The 18,478-nt window shown below is 34.0% G+C and overlaps 1 protein-coding gene across 1 annotated transcript; it reads right to left on the minus strand.

The window, feature by feature from the left end:
- Nucleotides 1-378: 378 nt before the first annotated feature.
- On the minus strand, nucleotides 379-14,967 carry LOC127097519 (pleiotropic drug resistance protein 2). The gene is made up of 20 exons (XM_051036020.1): nucleotides 14,394-14,967; nucleotides 14,198-14,318; nucleotides 13,652-13,740; nucleotides 11,403-11,487; nucleotides 5,754-6,044; nucleotides 5,532-5,622; nucleotides 4,528-5,428; nucleotides 4,272-4,432; nucleotides 4,053-4,156; nucleotides 3,736-3,901; nucleotides 3,559-3,654; nucleotides 3,279-3,421; nucleotides 2,848-3,180; nucleotides 2,465-2,755; nucleotides 2,290-2,373; nucleotides 2,077-2,210; nucleotides 1,729-1,956; nucleotides 1,416-1,587; nucleotides 1,067-1,321; nucleotides 379-896 (listed from the first exon to the last, which is right to left on the minus strand). Exons 1-20 carry the CDS (start codon nucleotides 14,771-14,773, stop codon nucleotides 627-629), a joined length of 4,395 nt encoding a protein of 1,464 aa, XP_050891977.1. The 5' UTR covers nucleotides 14,774-14,967; the 3' UTR covers nucleotides 379-626.
- Between the last annotated feature and the right edge of the window lie 3,511 nt (nucleotides 14,968-18,478).

Raw genomic sequence — 18,478 nt, forward strand, 5'->3', positions numbered from 1 at the left:
ACTGCTATCAAACTTTTTCTTGAAAGTAATACAGTTTCATTTAAAGAAAAACTGCAGAAAACATAAAAACAAGAAACAGTATACATGCTCATTTACATATGATGCAATTGCATCACTCAAAATCGTCAACAAGTTCTCAACATATACATATACAGTCGTAAAAATTGTTCTGCGAGACATACACAACAAATACACTTTCTTTTTTTATGAAATGAAAATTTTGACTGATATTTCTGTTATATTCTTTGGAGGCGACATAAATTTTGTTAAATGACACTCGTGTATCCACTGATATTATGCATATTATGTAGCAGCTTCGAAGTGCAGATAACCAATCTTTTTCACAGAAATACTGCAACTTCTGTTAAATACTTTCAATTGTAACAAGCACATGAATCATTATCATCACAAATGGGACAATTAGGAGAACATATCAGTGCCAAACTAAAAACAACGTGACCATTATACAGTTATACAGTAAGTAGATACAAGTGAAAAGCTCCAAAGGCATTGATACCATATGTTTATTCTAGCTATTTATGTAACATTCAAGTTAAAATATTTTTGTTTTCTTTGTTCTTCATTTGTATTGGTTCTTTCTGTTTTTATTTTTCTATTAGTATTTACTACCGCTTCTGGAAATTAAGGACCTTGATGGCGTAAGCAAATACAAATAGAAACAGAAGAACAAAAGCAATATGAGCCACAGCAACAACTCCAAGGAAGTCATATTCAAAGCCCATCTCTTCATTGAGGTATGCTTTTACTGATACCGTTCCAGCTCCAGGTACCTCGATTAGAGTCTCTCTGTCACCCAACTGTGATGTCACTAGACCATATACGGTCCAAGCTGTTGGACATGCCCAATAGTACCATCTCCACCATATCGGAATTTGCTGCGAAAGTGAAATCAGCAGTTACATAATCAATGTGTAAGTTGAATATTAAGAACTAAACCAACTTCTTTGTGAAGATTCAATACATGTTCTTAATAATGTGTGAACTATATTCCTTAAATCATGCATACTAATGTGAAATTTGTTTTGTCACTCATTGAGATGCGTACCGATTTGGGGATAACGAACCCCGAGAATATGTTCCAGAACACTAGAAAGAAGGACATAACAATTGCAGCAATTTGATGGTTTGGTGTCAGAGACACAGTCATCATTCCATAAAGTGTGAAGTAGACAAATGACATGAATATGAAGTAGTAGAACCAGATGAACTTGTCAGCTTGCCAAGGGAATCCCATCATTGAGTAAAGGATAAGGCTATAAACAAAGGTTTGGATTGCAACATATATACATTCTATTGCCACCTGCAAGTCAATGCTTGTACATAAGTTTACTCAGTTATGGGAATTCACTTAACTGTAGTTTTTTTTTGTGTGTGAAAGGATCAGCTTCATTTACCTGTGCAAATGCATAAGGGAGAGCCGAGTACATTCCGGCCGCTTTTTCACGGTAGAAGACTGTTCTTTCTACTGCTACTACAGGTTGAACTCCGGAAGTGTTGGTGGCTCCAAGAAATAAAATAGCCGAATACATGGCTCCCTCTAAATTCACAAGATCTTGTTCTTTGTGTCTGCAGCCAAAATCTATTTAGTCATCACCTATGGTACTCTCGATGTTACTTGATTCATGTTTTTTCATATCAAAGGTTAAAAATTTAACAACTAGTTGTATCTTTAAGTACAATACCAACTTCGAGACCAAGTGGACTTACATTTTATCTGCGTTTTTCCAAAAAACGAGGCCAAAAATAACACCTACTGATATTGACAGGAAGAACCGGACAGCATTATATTGAGGATTCCTCCAGTAGGACCAATGCTGTTTCCAGAAGCAAGCTTTGCATTGAGTAATAAAAGACTGCGAGTGTTTAGAAGAAAAATTAAGATCTTTTGTTCCTGGTAATGGCTTGCTTAGCTCGTTAATAAGTTCTTGATTCGTCCTGAAAAAGAGCTTATATCAGAAATGAATAGAGAAGACCGTCTAATTTCAGATTGATAAAAAGAACAATGGCGTTCTTAACAAAAAAAAGTGAACAATGCAACTTCAACTAATACTTAACTGATACAATTCTGACTTAATAAACAAATCTGCAAAGTCTACACTTAGCTGCGACTCGACTGTTGGAGAACTAATCTCCAACATCCATGTGGCAGGATTATATCCATCTTTAATTCTCGGAATTCCTGGAATAGCCTGCAAAAGGTTCGCATAGTTTATAAGATTATATAATTTACGAATTTTTCATATTTTGCAGTGTCGAAGTCACACTTACCTCGAAGTACTTAACAAGCTTCTGAGATTGTTGACCAAGGGGACCACTGTATATTATTTGTCCTCCTCTTTTCATCAAAAGCAGCTGAATGAAAGACGAAATTGAGAGGCGCGTTGTTTTTTCATAACTCTAATAGAAGTAAAAGTTCATCTCCCAGATTTTGAGAAAACTATACCTCATCAAAAGATTCAAATATATCGATGCTTGGTTGGTGAATTGTGCAGACCACAGTTCTCCCTGTATCCGCTGTATTTCTGACAGTACGCATAACGATCGCTGCTGCTCTAGCATCAAGGCCTGACGTTGGCTCATCCATAAAGATGATAGAAGGATTGGCAACCAATTCTACAGCAATAGTGAGTCTCTTTCTTTGTTCTGTTGATAAACCATCTATTCCAGGAAGTCCTACTAAAAAATTCCTTAATGGATGTAACTCCACGAGTTTCATAACTTCCTCAACAAACATCTGTAGCAAGAGAGGATGGTTAAGAATAGATCTGTTTCTAAAGTTAAATCGCCGTGGATGATTTAGCTAGAGCTGATTAAAATAAAGCAAACCTTCTGCGTTTCTTTGTTGACCTCCTTACCGAGACGTAGCCAAGCAGAAAAAACAATAGATTCATAGACTGTAAGATTTGGAGAGTGGATATCGTTTTGTTCACAGTATCCACTGATTCGAGCAAAAGTTGCTTGATTCTTTGGATAACCGGATACACTAATGTTTCCTTCAATATAACCACCAGTTTTTCTTCCAGCAAGAACATCCATCAGTGTGGTTTTTCCAGCACCAGTTACACCTACTAATGCTGTTAATTCTCCAGGTCTGAAAGCGCCACTTACATTTCTTAGTAATTGGAGCCGACTTTCTTCAAATCCTTGGTTTTTCATTTCCTGATATGAAAGCACAAGTAAGACATCGTAAAGGCAATGCTGAAGTGCGTAGTAATTGGAGATTATTAAAATGAAGGTAGAGAGTGTGCAAAACTTACGGCTGGCATATTGATGTAGTAACTCACTCGATCAAAAGCAAGTGATAGTGGCCTAAATGGTAACACCATTCCTCGCTTGGTTGTTGAAGTGTCTGCTTTCAGAGTTAGACTCTCTGAGGTGTTTCTTTCTGTCATTTCAATGTCTGCATATAGTCATTTTGATTATTAAACTGCGACATTGTTTTTCTCTTGTACAACATTTTTTCAAATCAAAACCGAAATTTATTTTCTAAGAACATAAACATTTGAAGAAAAGAAAACGGTATAATTGAGTAATTACATTCAGATGATTTAGCTTTTGAAACATAACTCTCTTTTGCTGTTTCCTTTTTCTCATTTTCCTCTTCCAGAACAATGGATTTAGAATCTCCAAATGCTGCAATTCAACTTTTAAGACCTTGTTAAAGACAGTCTTATAGCAGAAACAGAAACCGAAAAAAGCAGTATGGAGACTTACGATTCAAAAATGTCAGCACGATAATAAGAAGAATGTTGAAAAGCAAGGAAAAGCCTAAGAGAGCACCGATACAAATCCAGTACCAATATTCTTCTGTAAACATGTTTCTAGCCTTAAGAAGAGCCTTCCCAACTGTAGGTTCAGGTACTCTTGGGTCCAAATTGGGCTGTAACAGATCATTAAAAATATTCGACTTTAATCAATACCGACTTTAAAAGTCGTACAAAACTAGTTTCATGAGTAAGATAAATGAAAACACAGTTTAGCAGGAAAATGAAATCAAAGAGTTTTTTTTCGCCAGATGATAAAGATCTTACAGAACTCCATCTCTCGTCGAGGAACTCATTGATGGCAATAGCATTCTGACCATACATCATAGGAGAAGCATAATAGCCCCATATCATCCATGGTTCAATGTCATCTGTAAACAACATTATTGAAGTTGCACGAGTCATTCTTCTAATACCTTGTTTTCTGCATGCATTTAACTTCTACGAGCGAAGTTCATAAGGTGCAAATGAATAAATAATGCTCACCGCGGGCGATAATGAAGCCGCCAAGTAAGAAAACAAGTAGCAGCATAAAGGTACCAAGTGTGTTTGCCACAACTTGTGTTCTTCCAATAGCAGCAATGAGTCGGAACAGAGCTAAACTCATCTGATGAATGCAGAAGAACGCTAAAAACTGACGAAAAAATCTGTTACAGTTGTACAAATTCAGTTTTAAAAATCAGATAATTTCTTGAAAATCAGATTATCTCTTGACAAACAGAAATTGCGCGAGTTTTCATACCTACTTGCAGCGGGAGCAAACCCGATAGTGTAATAAGTAAGGACAACCCATAATCCTGACTCCAGAAAAGAGAGAGGGATTCTAAGGATCCATATGGGAAGTGCAAAAGCCCAAGCAGGATAAAATAACAAATCTCTCTGCTTGAAGAAAACCGGAAGTCGAAATATAGTCATTGCAAGCTCAGCCATTCCATTGAACATTATATTAATCAAACTGAAGAATAATGCGCCATAATATTTTCTCCCATCTTCAAGTTTACCATATTTCATTTCTGTTCGAAAAAACACTGTCATAGCAATCAAAGACATAATCACAATCTGACTAGTCTTAAATATGTATATAAAAGCGCTTCGCTTCATCAGTAGCCACTCTCTTGCAAAACATGCCTTGAAGAGTTCGAGTTTTGAGATTCCGTATTTATCCTTAACCAATGCAGCGGGATGAGTTTTCGCGCGATCGTAAGGAACCTCTAGCTCTTGAGTAAGTTGTTGTCCAATGCTATAGTTGTTGAAGTAAGTTACAAACTCGGGGACACTGATATAATGGTATGGTTTGTCTCTTATGAACCAGTACTGCTCTTGATCCTTTCTAGAAGTAACCTCTTGTAAGAAATCGGCAACTCCTTTTCTTTCTGGACATTTGAATCCTACACTCTTGAAAAAACCGAGAACATTTTCACGCGGACCTTGGTAGACAATATGACCTTCTGAAAGTAAGATTATGTCGTCGAAAAGATCAAATGTTTCTGGCGCAGGTTGTAAAAGAGAGATTATCATTGTGACATCCATGATATGAACTAGCTGCCTCAAGAATCGGACTATCTGGAAGGTTGTTGAACTATCTAGACCGGTCGAGATCTCATCCATTAAGAAAACTTTAGCAGGTCCTACCAGCATCTCACCTGCATTTCATTATATCAAAGCTACACTGCTTAACAAAAGGAGACTTGAAATGGAAAACGATCGAAGCATTAGCGCCTGTTTTGTATAGCTATTTTCTCGTACCTGTAGTTAACCGCTTTTTTTCTCCACCGGATATTCCCCTTCTCATATTATCTCCCACCAAAGCATCAGAACACATTTCCAATCCAAGAATCTGAGTCAATTTTCATTGATATCAGACAGCAAGAAATATTAATATGAATCACAAATACAGACACAAACACGTCTTTTTTTAGAGGTGTCGGTGCTAAGGATAGTAGTAAAACAGAAATATAGGCAACAGACCTTAAGAACATAGTCTGTGATGAGACTTGTTTCCTGACCTCCGACTGCAGTGGCTTTCATGAAAGCATCTATATCTGGATCAGGTTTGAATCCAGCCTGCTTTTCTCTCCTTGTCAACTCCACAAGTAGATCATGCCTTGTTCCAACTCCCAAGCATCGTCCCGAAAAGTCCAGTGTCTCTCTTACTGTCATCTCACCATGATGAAGATTATGTTGACTGATATATGCGCATGTTCTTTGAGGAACAAACTCTGATAACTCATGACCACAATAAGTGACTTTTCCTGATACCTATTGAAACGAAAATGTTGATCATGCGAAGTTGTCTTATATTTAGGGACGGAGATAGCGGTTGGAATAAAAGGATTTTCAAAAAAATATAAGAAGAGAAAAGAGAAAAAATTGAATTATAAAAAGAGAAAGTACTATTGAGTAAAAATTGTTAGGATTTATATCATCCTAAAATTTAGACCCAAAACTATACGAATCGACTCAAGTCCAAAATATATACAAAGCAAAGTACAAAACTATACGTTACATTTTGACCTAACAACAATAAACTGTATTCGACTCAGTTGAATACAACTGACTCCTATACCTCAACTAATTACTTTGACATAGTCAAATGTTAGCTTTCTACATAACATCGAATTGCAACTTCTAACACCCCCTTAATTCATGTTCTCAAGACTTGCCATCCCGATACTTCTCTTCAACTCGTCGAACATGATCTTTTTAAGGGTTTTGGTGAGTATATCAGCTAGTTGCCATTTTGTCTTGCAATGCTCAAGTTCAAGCTTTCCTTTATTAACTTGATCCCTCCGAAAATGATACATCCTTTCTATGTGTTTGCTTCGACCATGACACGCGGGATGATTCGCCAAGTCGATAGTTGACTTGTTGTAGACAAACAACTTCATTTTCCTAGGTTCCATTATCTTGAGCTCTTCGAGTAACATCTCTATCCATGCTGCATATGATGCGGCTACGTACTCAGCTTCACAAGATGACAAAGCCACAATATTTTACTTCCTTGAGCTCCATGAGATTGGAGCGTCTTAGATCATGAAAATGTAGCCTGCAATACTCTTCTTTTCGTCTTGATCTCCACTGAAATCTGAATCAGTGTAGCCATATATTTTTGCATCTATGATGGTCTTCTTTTTCCTCAACATCAACACACCATGATCAATCGTACCCTTTATGTATCTCAACACCCTCTTAATTGTAGTGAGATGACATTCTTGGGGTTTCTCCATGAATCTGCTCAATAGTATGTGACTTTGACAGATATCTAGCCTGATATTGCAACGATACCTTAAGGATCCATGATTTGTTTGTACAATGTCACACTTACAAGTTTATCACTCGTCTCCATCTTCAACTTTATTCCGGTTTCTAATGGCGTAGCAGCTGCATTACAGTTGCTCATTTTGAACCTCTTCAAGATATCTTGGACATACTTCTTTTGGTGCAAGAACACTTTTTCACCTGTGTCTTTGAACTCCATCCCTAAGAAATATGACAATTTCATAGGTTGTACATTTCAAACTCTTGCATCAATTTCAACTTGACTCTTCTTATATCTACTTCATCTACATTTGTAATCAACAAGTCATATACATACATGCATAAGATAATTCGACTGATCCTGTCTGCACCATTGACATACACTCCATGTTCAGCTACACATTTTATGAAACCTGCTTCGATTAGGAAGTTGTCTATTCTCTTATTCCAAGCTCTCGGGGCTTGCTTCAAACCATAGAGAGCCTTCCTCAACCTGTACACCTTCGACTCCTGCCATTTGATTTCGAATCTCGGTGGTTAACTGACATAGACTTCTTCCAGGGCTCCATTCAAAAATGATGATATTACATCCAACTGATGTATCTTCCATATTTTGTATGTTGTTGTCGACACAACAATTCTGATTGTCTTCGGCCTCACCACAGGTGCATACATTTCGTCGTAATCAATACCAGGTTTTTACAGAAAACCTCTAGTCACTAGTTTTGCCTTATGCTTGACAATTTCATCATTTGGCCTACATTTCATCTTGTAAACCCGCTTCACATCAATTGACTTCTTGATTGACTCATCGACAAGCTCCCATGTCTTGTTCTTTTAGATTGTCCAGAGTTCTTATTTCATGGCTTCTAACCAATTCGAAATATTCATGGCTTGATCCAAATTGATTGGTTTTGCTTCATCCATCATCATCGCTTATTCTATTAAGTCACCATCTGCATCGACTTCTTGATATGAAAATATCTCATATCTGCTAGCCTTGTCGACTCAGCCCTTGCTCTAGTCGATCTCCTAACATTTTACTCAGGTGGTTCTTCGTTTGGATTGGATGGGGCTTTAGTTTGTTGGTTTTCATTAAGCACAATTGTAACTGTATCTGACTTATATCGAACTGGCCCATGACTCCAATCCCACCCTTTTCTTTAATCCATCAGAACTCTTGATTGATTACAGGCTTATCATCATTTGATGAATACAACTTGTACGCATAAGTCGAATGATAACTTGTGAGCACCATAGCCTGACTTCGATCATCTAGTTTCTTCCTTAATTATTCTGGTACATGCCTGAAGTACATTCATCCAAACACTCTAAGATGATTATTATTCGGCTTCACACCTATCCACGCATGATAAGGAGTCCTCTCGACCATCTTCTTGGTTGGACGTCTGCTTAAAGTGTATACTACTGTCGAAGCTGCTTCACCCCCAAATCTCTGTTAAAAATGTGTTTGGGCCTAATTCAATCCTACAAAGCCGGATTGTAGGGTGAGGATTGCCCCCACTTATAAATACATGTTCATGATATATATTGTTCGATGTGGAACTCTTAACACACCCCCTCACGCCCAGTACTGGATATCTGAAGCGTGGAAATAAATGTTGGATAGTCTGGTAGCAGAAACCTAATAGTAGGTGGCCCACCGGATCTAAAACGAGGCTCTGATACCAAGTCCCTAGGTCGGAACCAGGCTTTGATACAATGTTAAGAAATGTGGTTGAACCTAACTTAATCCTACAAAACTGGCTTGTAGGGTGAGGGTTTCCCCCACTTGTAAAGACATGTTCAAGCCATGTATTGTCCGATGTGAGACTCTTAATAATCTCTTTGGCATATCTTTAGCTTTCAACATGCTCCTAGTCATGTTCAGTATACTTCGATTCTTCCTCTCAGTTATGCCATTATGCTAAGGTGTATAAAATGCAATGACCTCATGCTTTATACCTTTCACATTGCAAACTATACCAAATTCTCGAGAGGTGTATTCACCACCACCATCAGTTCTCAATTTCTTCAACTTTCATCGACTTTGTTTCTCGATATGCAATTTGAACTTCTTGAACTGTGTGAATACCCCACTCTTACTTTCAATAAGGTAAATCCACATAAATCTGGTGAATTCATCTATGAAGGTTAGGAAGTAGTAGTTGCCTCCATTCGAGCTCACTTCAAATGATCCACATACCTCAGAGTGAACTAGCTCTAATTTTTCCTTCGATCTCATAGGCAAGTCATGTTTGAATGATTTCCTAGTCTGCTTTGCTTTGTAACATTTCTCACACGCCTGACTTGGTTCCTTCACTTGAGGTAATCCATATACCATCTTCTTCTGGTTGAGCATACCTAAACTTATGAAGTTTAGATGCCCATACATGTGATGTCATAGCTAGTTCTTGTTTTCTTCTGCAGTCGAAGCAAGACACTTGTGATCAACCAGGTTGATCTCTACTTTGAAGGTCTTTTTGTATGCTAATGGTGCCTTCAGAATCAACATTTCATCACCATGAATACACCTTAATCTGATTCTTTTCTAGCTTCACGTTGTACCCTTTTGCAAGTAATTGACATACACTTATCAAGTTACTTGTAATCAAAGGTACATACAACACATCGATGCTGGCTTTTCGACCATCCTTTCTGACAATAGGGATATTTCCTTTTCCACCAGATGTGATATTCCTGCCATCTGCAAACTTTATCATATTCTCAAGTGCTTTATCTAGCTTGGTGAACCAGGTTTTATTACTAGTCATGTGGTTACTGCATCCTGAATCCAGGTACCACATGTTGGTTTGCTCAACGTGCGACTGAGTGTTGGCCATGAGTAGCACATCCTCATAATCATTATCTTTAGCATGTGCATATTGCACTTCATCACTATCTTTCGTTTGTGCTTCCTTCTTTCTTCGACAGTCTCGAGCATAGTGGTCAAATCCTTAACAATTGTAACACTACACCTCCTTCATGTCAACTTTATTCCTAGAATACTTGTTGCCCATGCCTTTCTTGATTGAATCAGGATGATTCTTTGAGTTCTTTCTTGACTTCTCATAATTAGCAAGTTTTTCCCCTACTTCGACTTCTCTTTCCCAGATTTCTTAATGAATCTTGCTTGTAGTGCTTGTTCAGCTACCTTATCCCTTTCTAAGTTCCCATGCTTCAACCTCATCCCAAGCCTCTAATGAAGTTTGAAGTTCTTCTAACTTCATCTCAGCTAAGTTCTTTGACTCTTCAATTGACACTACAATTTAATCAAAATTTGCAGTCAAAGATTTCAACACTTTCTCAATCTTCTACAAATCGTTGGTTGCCTCACCACACGCCTTCATCTGGTTTGTTAACACCACCACACGTGAAAGGTATTCTGAGACTGATTCATCTTCCTTCATCCGAGTCATCTCGAATTATTTTCTCAACGTTTGCAACTTCATCCTTTTCAGTTTTTCATCTTCGTCGTACAAGTTCTTTAACTTGTCCCACACTCCTTTTGTCGCTTCTTCTTCAATAATCTTCTCAAACATGTTATAATTCACACACTGGTGAATAAAGAACAAACATTTTTCATCTTTCTTTCATCGTTCCTTATGCGCAACTTGGTGAAAATCATATGTATTTGCTTTCAATGTTAGTACTCCAACATTCACGATTTCATATACATCTTGAAATCTGAAATTGAACTTTATCTGTGCAATCCACCATTCGTAGTTCTCACCTTTGAAAACCGATATATTAGCTGGAAATTGCGTTGATGTTGTGTTTCTGTTTGCCATTATAGATTTTCTCTTAATCGCAACTCGGACTCCTTGACACCAATTTGTTGGAACAAAAGGATTTTCAAGAAAAATGCGAGAAGAAGAGAGAAAAAAGAGAAAATACTAGAGTAAAAGTTGTTAGGATTTACATCATCCAATGTCTTTATATGGACAACTAAAACCCAAACCTACAACTATACAAATCAACCCAAACTCAAAATGTAAACAATACAAATTACAAAACTTTACATTTCCACCTAATAACAATAAGTTGTATTCGACTCAGTTGAATCCAGCTGACTCGTACATCTCGAGTAACTACTTCAACATAATCAAATCCTTACTTTCGACAAAATTACAACGTCTAACCGTAGTAGTATTATTATGTTAATTTTTCTGATTATGCTCATTTGCATAATTTAAATATATAAATCATAATATGATAGGAATATATATATATATATATATATATATATATTATATATATATATATATATATATAATATATATATATATATATATATATATATATATTATAATTGCATTTTTTTAGATAGAAACTTGAAATGGATTAGAAAGAACCAACCCTTAAATCTCTGTCTAGTTTGCCAGCAAGTGCCTGCAGGAGAGTAGTTTTTCCTGATCCGGGAGGTCCCAATAGCAATGTTACTCTGTACAGTATATGAAAAAGATAAAGTACAAGACAAGAGAGAAAAAAAATGTAAGCAATGTATTATGTAGCTAAATAAAACATTGAAGCTTTTGTAAGATATTATTTGGTGTGCAGAGAAAAACAAAAGAGTGTAAAATGAGAAAAGGGGAGATAAAAAGAATAGATTGAAGTGGCTTTTGTTTTAACCTTCACAATTTTATTTATTAGCCTAAATTGCTTATGTTGTGTTGGGTTTAGAGAGGAAAAAGTATTTCTAAAATAACATAAATATCTATAAAAAAGTTAAACTGACATTTTATTTTATTTTTCTTTTTTATTTGAACTATCCGATCGATCTATTATTTTTTATGTACAAATGAATCAGATTGGATCGAGTATCGGATTGATCAAATTATTTAATTTGAATAATATAAAATTATTTCAGTCGAATTCTGATTATTTTGAATCTATCAAAAAATTGAAATCAACTGCACTCAAATAAATATATTTATTTTTAATACTGATCCATTATAAAAATGAGGTTCCTAACGTTTTCAAATTATAATTATTTTTATAATCTAATTATATAAATACAAGACATCTAATATAAAATTGAGGATCTTTATTTGGGAATTTAAAATATGATAATGATCAAATTAATGTCAAAAATATTCAAATTATTATTATAATAATTATTATGTTTTAATAACTAAAAAATAGTTATTCTTTGGATTATTTTTAATTTTTGATTTTTTTTTAAAAATTGAAAATTAAATGTGTGAATTTTATTTAAAAACTTGTATTTTGTGGGTTTAACTGAATAGATAAACACTGTTTGTATCATATTTAAATTTTGGATTCAATAGCGATTCAAATCGATCCCTAACGTGAAGGAGTATTTAGAGAGAGACTAAAGAGAAATTTTTAATACTTATTATGTAAGGTTAATATTTAAATTTTAGTTATTAAATAAATTCATATTTTATGTTGTGAAATTATCTTTTATTTGGTTTAAATAGCCTTTTTGTCCTATAAATTGATGTGTTTTTTGTTTTAGTTTTTAAAATCAAAATCTATAAACAAATCAACAGATTTTCTGCAAATTTTTATTTTATTTTTCTACATATTAAAAATCAACAGATTTTTTGCAAATTTTTTCTCCAAATATTTTAAGGAATTTGTACTTTGAGGATTAAAATCAAAATAATTTTAATATTCAAAGATTATTTTAAAAAAATAAAGAATTAAAAATTAAAATAAAAAAACATGCTGCAGAGACGAAATGACTATTTAAATTTTTTATTTTTAATGATTTTTTATTTTTTTATTTTTTTATTTCAATAAATTCTTTATATATTTTTTCTTTTATTAAATTGAACTCTTTTATTTAGACTTCTCACACATACACATCAATAAAACACTTGATACATACTTATCTCCTAAAAAGGATTTGTATAAAAGGTTTACATTAGTTTTTGAGCTAGTTTATTTATAATTTTTTTCCTTTTCACAAAAAGTAAAAAGTGTAAGTGGATTTTATATAGAGAAAAGAAATTAAGAATTGCATTATATCAAATTGAAAAGATAATATAAATTCGTATTCATGTATCAGATTGCATGTAATGTTCCTCTGCACACCTACTATGACACTTTTTAAAGAGGAATATTGTTTCTTATAATTATTGCATGTTGGACAAAATTTAATATTCTTCGTTTTAGTGATTAATTTAGAATTATAATTAAATTTAATTCTTAATATATATTTTTCAATTCTACTATTTAATTAATATTATCTTTATTATTTTTAATAATTAATAAAAATATTATTTTTTTAATCTGTTTGAAATATTTGTGGTGGCTATTCAAGCAGGGTTGATAAAATTTAGCACTTTAATTTGTGAAGATTAAACCAAATTATCTTCTCCTTTGGTTTGTAGTCTAAAAAATATTACAAGTCGTGATTTTGATATATTGATTGCATGTGTGTTATTTTTGTTTATGATGCACCGATATTTCCATGACATAAGGTTTTGACATTTCCAACACATTATTTAAGAGAATTCAAAACGGTGGTTATCTATAACCAATTCTCCTCTTTTTTCTTTTTCTTAACTTAAATTAAGAAAGCTAGTACTATAATGTAGTAACAAGAATAATAAATATGCCCCCCATGAGTTAGTTACCTTGCTGGTTTAATAATTCCACTAACATCTTCAAGTATTTTTATTACACTTTTCTTTGAAGGGACAACCCCCATTGCTCCAAGAAATCCCTGTTTTTAACCATCAAATATCGTTACACAAACACTTTATAATAAAAGATTAAAGAAAGTGAATTAAATACAATTTATATTTAATTTCACCTTAATAAAAATAAAAATTAATTTTTTAACTCACATTTTGGGAGAAAAAAAATACCTTTTTTTTATATATTTTATGATGGAGGGAGTATTATTTTATACCTTAAAAGCAAACCTAATACTTTGAAGATCAGCCTAATATGTATTTAAAATTTACAGAAATTATTAAAGTTTATATTAAAAAATAAAAAAATTAATTACATTTTAAAACAATTTTTTTGAATATATAAATAGAGATTTAATTTAGACGTAAAGAGTAAGTATTAGTATTATAGAGAGTAAGGTAGGTAAAAAAAAATAGTAAGTAATTGAAGTAATGTACCCACCTATCTCATAGTATAGTAATAATAACTGACATAAGAGTTAATACCTCTATCACATTCATGGTTGAGTTCACAAGTGTTGGTAATGATCTACTTCCATTAAATGCATCTCCTTCAACATGCAATTTCTCAAATCTCACTTCCACCTTTGGAATCTCTATCTCCACCCTGAAAACAACATTATCTTATAAACATATTCAAAATTAAATAAATTAAATATTACAAGAGAAATTAAAGAAAAACCTATGAATCCTTTCCCTTATCTTAAAGAGAAACTTTTCATTATCTTGTTCAACACTTTTCAATATACCATCCATGAGTTTACTCTTATCATGAATACCAAGGTTTGATATATCAACTTCTTCATAACTAAATCTACCACTCTCAATAACTTGTTTCACAATGCTTTTCCTTAGTCTTTCAAAAGTAGGAAGCCTTTCTATGGCTGCCCATTTGAGCTCTTGTTCATCATCAACTACTATTTCATTCTTTTTGTTTCTCTCAAAAACATCATCACCACCACCACTTGTTGAAGCCCAACTTCTTCTACTTGAAGATCCTATATTCATCCTTAAGCTACTTATTGACCTCAAAACATCTTCTCTATCTAACCCTTCCTCCATTTTACTTATATTACACTTGTGTGTGTGGGGGTGTATTAATGAAATCTCTCATAGGTAGGTATTTGGTAGGAAGATTTTGAAAGGAAAACAAATAATTTATGGCTTGGACTTTATGGGTCATTTGGTGTCGTGTCAAGACCAAGTTAATTATACCTTTTCACTATACAACTTATTAAGGAATGTTTTATTTTTAACCTTGGGGTCGGTCTAAAGGTGAAGATTTTGGTGAAGAAGAGTTTGCTCATTTAAAGATGTGAATATCAAGATTTTAAAAAAATATTTTTAAATATAATAAAAAAATTGTTTAAGATTTTATTTTACACAAATTAAAGAACATAATAATGTTGTCCTATGATATTATACTTATACTAAAAATAATGTATAAAATAATTAAAGATCACAATTGAGAAAATTATAATCATTGTTTAATTTGAAAAGGGTTGATGTCAATTATTTTAAAATAAATTTTATTTTCTAAAACGACAATCATTTTAAAATTGAGGGAGTAACGAATTCCAAACACGAAATATTTTAATTTTATGTAAATACAAAATGACAAGAAAAATCCATTTTGAAATTGAAAACACTAGGGAAAATGGGGGTAATTTTGAAGTTGAGTTAGATGAAGATTTTTCATGGAAGTTTCCTTTTCATGTTGATGGAGTCCAAAAATAGTGAAACTCCACCCAAAGCAATGTTCCTGTTTCGTTTTTTAGCGATGTTATAGTTTCGTCATTTCAATTCATGCCATCAATGCAATTTATACTATTGGATATGCCCTTTTAAAATAAGAACTTTTTTATTACAGAAAAATACAATAGAGAGAGAGAGACTTTGTTTAACGTTTTCTTTTCTTTCAAAGACATAGAAAAGCAAAGAGCAACTGTCATGAACACATGATCTGATTTTATGTTTTCAAAATCACCTTTAAATATGTTTTTTAAGTTTCCTTTTTCTGTTGTTGGGAGCTGCTTTGATGAAAAACTTATGTGTATACATTATATTTTTATTTTATTTTTTATAAGTTTTCATGTCTTTAAGAAGAAAAAAACTAGAAACCTTAATCTTCTAATAGTATGAAAATAATAAAAACATGTCCAATACACACAAAGTGATTGAGTTTCCGATACTAACATTTACACATGTGGTAATGACTATCGAGAGCCTTCAAGTGACAGTATCGACCACCTCCAAAGTGAAGGTAACTATCTCACCTTCATTCGACATGTTGTATTCTTTCCACGTGAATGAGATTTCAGTTCAAACAAGAAATTTGTATCGGTTAAAAGTGAAATGAGTGACAATCCCCTAATTGTGTCAAGTTGTTTTAGGATTTTAGGATTGTTGTGGTGTTAGAGCTAGTTCACACAAAGATGGTGAGAAACTCTGTATCTAGGTGATTTCTGAGTAAATGGAATGTGCTCCATCAACCTTATGAATGAGGTATTCATATGCACCTATTGGACATGAATCTTAGGACCTAAGAGAGTGGTTACCATATTCTTCTCTGAAGAGCGTGTGAAGGAGAGCCGTTATTTCCCCTATTATCCTAAAGGACATGACTTCTTCCTTTGACTTCCCTTCCCATGTCTTTATTGAGTAAGGACACACCATTCTCCATATTTTTATAAGTGGGTGAGCGATGTAGCCAACAAGTGAGCGTACCACCCAACAATCGAGCGATTCAAACAAGGGGTGTGTAGGAGGTTAAACTTGAGAGATATGTGGTATCACCTATCCTTAATGAACTTTGTAATTCCTATTATAGGGAAAGATGGAACTACCCTAGTACATAGTCCATCAAGTTGAAGGTCTTGTAAAGGGCAGAGTATTTTAGTCTTATGCTCCTCTGCGAAATTCTAAGTTGAGTCCCTCAAAAGAGGCTTTTAAGTTGAGTCCATAAGGCAGGACTTTTAAGTTAAGTTCCTCAGGCGAGACCTTTAAAATGAGTCCCTTAAGCGAGACGTTTAAGTTGAGTTTCTCATGCGAGATTTTTTAAGTTGAGTTCCTCAAGCGAGACTTTTAAGTTGAATTACTTGTTTCGATGCTTATTAAAGGATCTAATACATGGTATATTCTATGATCTGCCAAGAGGGTTAATTGTGAGTAAAATGAAGTCTGTGAATTTGTGTTGGCCCCGTATCCGTGTTGCTCTTTGGGCAACAAAGATCTTCCATTGGAAGTCCAACGTTTATATTGCCTCTTTGGGCGACAAGGATCTTCTGTTGGAAGTCCAACATTTATATTGCCTCTGAGAGCGACAAGGATCTTCCATTGAAAGTACATCATTTATATTTATTCTAAGGGATGGATCTTCCATTGAAATTCCATATTTATATTTCCTCTCAGAGCTGTAAAGACCTTCCATTGGAAGTCCAACATTTATATTGCCTCTAAGGATGACAAAGATATTTTATTAGAAGTCCAACATTTATATTTCCTCTAAGGACAACAAAGATCTTCCATTGAAAGTCTATCATTTATATTAACTTAGAAATGAGTCTACTTTATGTGAACACCACAATAAGAATTTTTTTAAGAGAATTCGTATATTGTCTGGATAAACGCCTTTCTCCTTATTCAAAATAGAAAACAGAAAATAAATAATTTTAAGAGAATTCGTATATAGTCAAAAAAAATTTGGGTTTGGCTGGTCACTATAAAAGATTTGTTTAAGACTTTTCAAAGTTAGAATTGACTTTGACTCAGTTGACTCGAAAGGGTCAAGCCTATGTGTGGGATGTCCAATGCGAGGAAAGCTTTCAAGAACTAAAGAAGAAACGACGACCCAAGTTCTGATCTTAACATATGCAAAGGAATCCTTTGTTGTGTATTGTGATGCTACCAAGATGGGTTTAGGTGGCATGCTTATGCAAAATCAAAAAGTTGTAGCATATGCTTCGAGGCAGTTGAGGATTCATGAGAGAAATTATCCTACCCATGACTTAGAGTTGGAAGTCGTGGTTTTTGTGTTGAAGGTATGAAGGGATTATCTTTTTGGTTTGATGTTTGAAGTGTTCAGTGACCATAAGAGTTTGAAATACTTGCTTGATCATAAATAATTGAATATGAGGCAGAGAAGGTGTTTGGAATTCTTGAAGGACTATAATTTCGAACTGAGTTACTATCCTAGCAAGGCTAATATGGTAGCAGATGCGATGAGCAGTAAGTCTTTGCATATGTCAGCATTGATGGTTAGAGAATTTGATTTGATCGAGCGGTTTTGAGATATTAGCTTGGTATGTGAGGTGACTCTTGTTAGTGTGAAGTTCGGAATGTTGAAGTTGATCATCAATTTTCTTAATGAAATCAGAAAAGGTCAAAAGGTAGATGTGGAATTGGTTGATTGACGAGTTTAGTTAACCAAGGTAAAGAAGTGGACTTTAGAGTTGATGAGAATGGGATCTTAAAGTTTCAAGACAGAGTTTATGTGCTAGATGTGTCAGATCTTAAGAAGATAATTTTGGAAGAAAGCCACATAAGAAATTTGAGTATTCATCCCGAAGCCGCTAAGATGTATCAAGATCTTAAGAAAATATTTTGGTGGTCAGGTATGAAGAAGGAGGCCACAAAGTTTGTTTACGCTTGTTTGACTTGTCAAATGTAAAAGATTTAGCATAAAAAGTCGTCTGGACTGATGCAACCATTGGGTATTCTTGAGTGAAAGTGGAATGTTATTTCTATAAATTTTGTCACAGGTTTGCC

This window comes from Lathyrus oleraceus, chromosome 6, assembly GCF_024323335.1.
Source record: "Lathyrus oleraceus cultivar Zhongwan6 chromosome 6, CAAS_Psat_ZW6_1.0, whole genome shotgun sequence".
Taxonomy (NCBI): domain Eukaryota; kingdom Viridiplantae; phylum Streptophyta; class Magnoliopsida; order Fabales; family Fabaceae; genus Lathyrus; species Lathyrus oleraceus.